The sequence below is a fragment of the Solanum tuberosum genome, unplaced genomic scaffold (genome assembly GCF_000226075.1).
Source record: "Solanum tuberosum cultivar DM 1-3 516 R44 unplaced genomic scaffold, SolTub_3.0 scf00035, whole genome shotgun sequence".
Taxonomy (NCBI): Eukaryota; Viridiplantae; Streptophyta; class Magnoliopsida; order Solanales; family Solanaceae; genus Solanum; species Solanum tuberosum.
The window spans coordinates 1444870-1447897 of record NW_006238963.1 but is presented as its reverse complement, the minus strand read 5'-3'; the positions used below and the strand labels follow the sequence as shown (position 1 = coordinate 1447897).

The following is a 3028-nucleotide window of genomic DNA, read 5'->3' as shown; positions in this document are numbered from 1 at the left end:
CGTGAAGTCTGAATTTGATTTGAATAATGACAAACTTCTATGCTCACGGGCTTCTAACTCATGGTTCTCCTCATTCCACCCCTACCTACCTTTTCCCTTTTTATCTCACTCTCTTTAATTCAATGTTTTGTACAAAAATAACTAGCCTCAAAACACTAGAACATGGAACAACAAACAATAACATAATTGAAATTGAGGTGTATAATTAAGAGAGATAATATATTTTATGTAGTGAACGTTATTATTTATTATTGGTAGATGCTTGAGAACATGGAACAACAAATAATAACATAATCCTGTAATTTCATTGGTGAGGTTTAAAGATGATAGCACAGAGATAGACTGAAAAGTTATTTTCGATAGACCCCCAGCTTGAATAAAATATTTTCAAACATATTGAAAAAGAGAACACAAAAAGGAGAGCAGCATCAACAACAAAATAATGTGAAGTGATGAACAATACGATTTACCAAAAGAAATAGTAGTAATGATAACTTTAAAATGTGATAATCGAAGAACAAAAGGACATAGACGATAATCAAAATTGAAGAATAAGAAACTATGAGAATATTACTAATACTATTGGTCAGAAAGAAGATCAAAGTGCGACCACCAAGACTATATCTCGCAAGAATGCGAGACAACGCTCAACTACCAATTAACCTTCTACCCTAATCCACGATATCCAAACCCTCATGTCGGTCATGTCCTCGGTAAGCTCACCATGTGTCATGTCTAACCACCTCCCTATAGTATTTCTTTGGTCTGCCTCTACCTCTCTTGATGCCTGCCATTGTCAACTTCTCACACCTACTCATGACTAGGGCATGTATTTACACTTCTCCTCTTCACATGCCCAAACCATTTCAACCTCGTTTTCCCCATTCCGTCCACCAAGGAGGGCACTCCTACCTTGTCTCAAATATCTTCATTCCTAATTTTATCCCTCATAGTACGCCCACACATCCACCTCATCACCATCATCTCCACAATTTTCATCTTTTGAGCATGAAAATTATTAACTGACAATACTCCACCTCATACAACATAGTCATTCTAACCATCACTCTATAAAACTTACTTTCTTATCAAGCTTGAGAACATACGCAAAAGAAAATTTCAAAATTTGAATTAAAAATGTCTAACAAAAATACTTTATCATGTGTTTAAATGTTCAATTAAAATAAACTGTAATTCGAGTATCTAAATGAAATTTACCAGCATATTTATGGAGTTATATATATGGTAAGCCTACATATATAATGACATGGAAAAAAGTAAGAATTCATATATAGTACTACTCTAACGTGAGCTATTATTGTTGTTTTATGTTTTTGCCCCCACAAGCTATCAAAATCTCTTTGGGTCCTCAGCTTATAAATTCAACAATTTAACTTGCAAACTCCACATACACTTTACTTGTAAACATGCCTATGAAAGGAAGCAAAGTGGGAGTTTTGGGTATGGTAGTTCTAGGACTACTACTTATAGTAGAATTTACAAGTGGATTGAGCATTTGTAAGATGAATGACGATGGTTTGACATCATGTAAGCCATCAGTAACACAGCCAAATCCAGTGAGGCCATCTGCTTCTTGCTGTGAAGCCTTGTCAGCTGCAGACTTGCGGTGCTTGTGTTCTTATAGGAATTCATTCGTATTGCCCTCTCTTGGAATTGATCCTGAACTTGCATTGGCTCTTCCTACTAAATGCAATCTCACTTCTCCTCCTAATTGTTAAGAAAAACTAAATAGAGGTCTTCCATTTCTTCCCTAGTACTACACCCCTAGCTAGCTTCTTAATTAAACTACTTTAATTTTGTTGTTGTAATTCAATTTATGTTTGATTTTGGGACCTCTATCCATTTGAAAAGGAGTGTTAAAGACTTCGTTTGTTTTCGTTAAGATTAATATGTTTGAATCTATATGATTAAGATGTCGTCTCTAGATGTGAACATTGAATGATTAGGATAGTTTATTTTTCAATATTTCAATTTGCAAAATTTATTTATTTCTAAATATACTAATTCAAATAAAAAAGTAATTGAATATTTTTTTTAAAATGTAATATTGATGTTCGGTAGGGATGGGTGGAGATGATTTGTAGTGGTGTGGTAATGATTGATGTTAGTGGCTAGTAATAGTGGCGATGATAGTTATAATGGTAGGTGGTTGGTATTGTAGTGACCTGGTGTGATGATGGTGGTTGAAAGTGATGACGGTGGTGGTTATATTGGTTAAGTTGGTTGATGTTAGTAGTTAATAATATTGATGATGGTGGCTGAAAAAATGAGGTAGATGATGATGTATTGATGATAGTTGGCAGCAACGCTAGTTGTGATGGAGCGTGGAGATGATTAATAGTAGGGATTGACTACAGTGGTGTTGTGATCAAAATAGCACGGCATCATGAGGAATCTAATAATTACAAATCGAGAGGAAAGAAAAATATTGTGAAAGATGCCTAATCTTTGATATGCTTTAGTCAATTGACTTAAGTATGAAAACATTTTAATATAAAAAATATTCTAAAGAATAGATTTTTCTCTAAACAAAACTCACTGAACAATCATATTGTTATTGCTACTGTGTCATGTATTAAAAGATCATTTATTTATAAAAGTCCAAAACTTCTCTTCAAAGATAATGATAGATATGGAAGAGTTCCTTTTCACCAATAAAATTGGAAGGAATTAAGCTCGAATATTTATGCGAAAGTAGACATACGTACTTCTAAGTTTGATTGGATATATTATCATCACCAATTACCTTAGCGATTTCTTATAAAATCACTATGAAATTTTGTATTTCTTCACAATAACTACACCTTTTTCGAGTGAGTACTGTTGTGAAAGATCGATTACGTATTAAATGTGAAAGATCGAGTACGTATTGAAGAGCCTAAATATGAAATTTTGGGTGATTTGACGTAGTTTTTGAAATATTTTTGGATGAATTTGATCTTAGATTCAAGAAAGAAGATAAAGTTATATATATATATATATATATATATATATATATATATATCTA

General features: G+C 32.9%; 1 protein-coding gene across 1 annotated transcript; it reads left to right on the top strand.

Moving 5' to 3' along the window:
• The first annotated feature begins 1302 nt into the window (after positions 1-1302).
• LOC102579500 (putative lipid-transfer protein DIR1) lies at positions 1303-1932 on the top strand. The gene has a single exon (XM_006342732.2). The coding sequence runs from the start codon at positions 1428-1430 to the stop codon at positions 1737-1739; it is 312 nt and encodes a 103-aa protein (XP_006342794.1). The 5' UTR covers positions 1303-1427; the 3' UTR covers positions 1740-1932.
• The last annotated feature ends 1096 nt before the right edge of the window (positions 1933-3028 follow it).

What these genes read in the sequence shown, in the direction of transcription:
- LOC102579500 (XM_006342732.2), top strand. Translation starts at nt 1,428, where the DNA reads ATGCCTATGAAAGGAAGCAAAGTGGGAGTTTTGGGTATGGTAGTTCTA.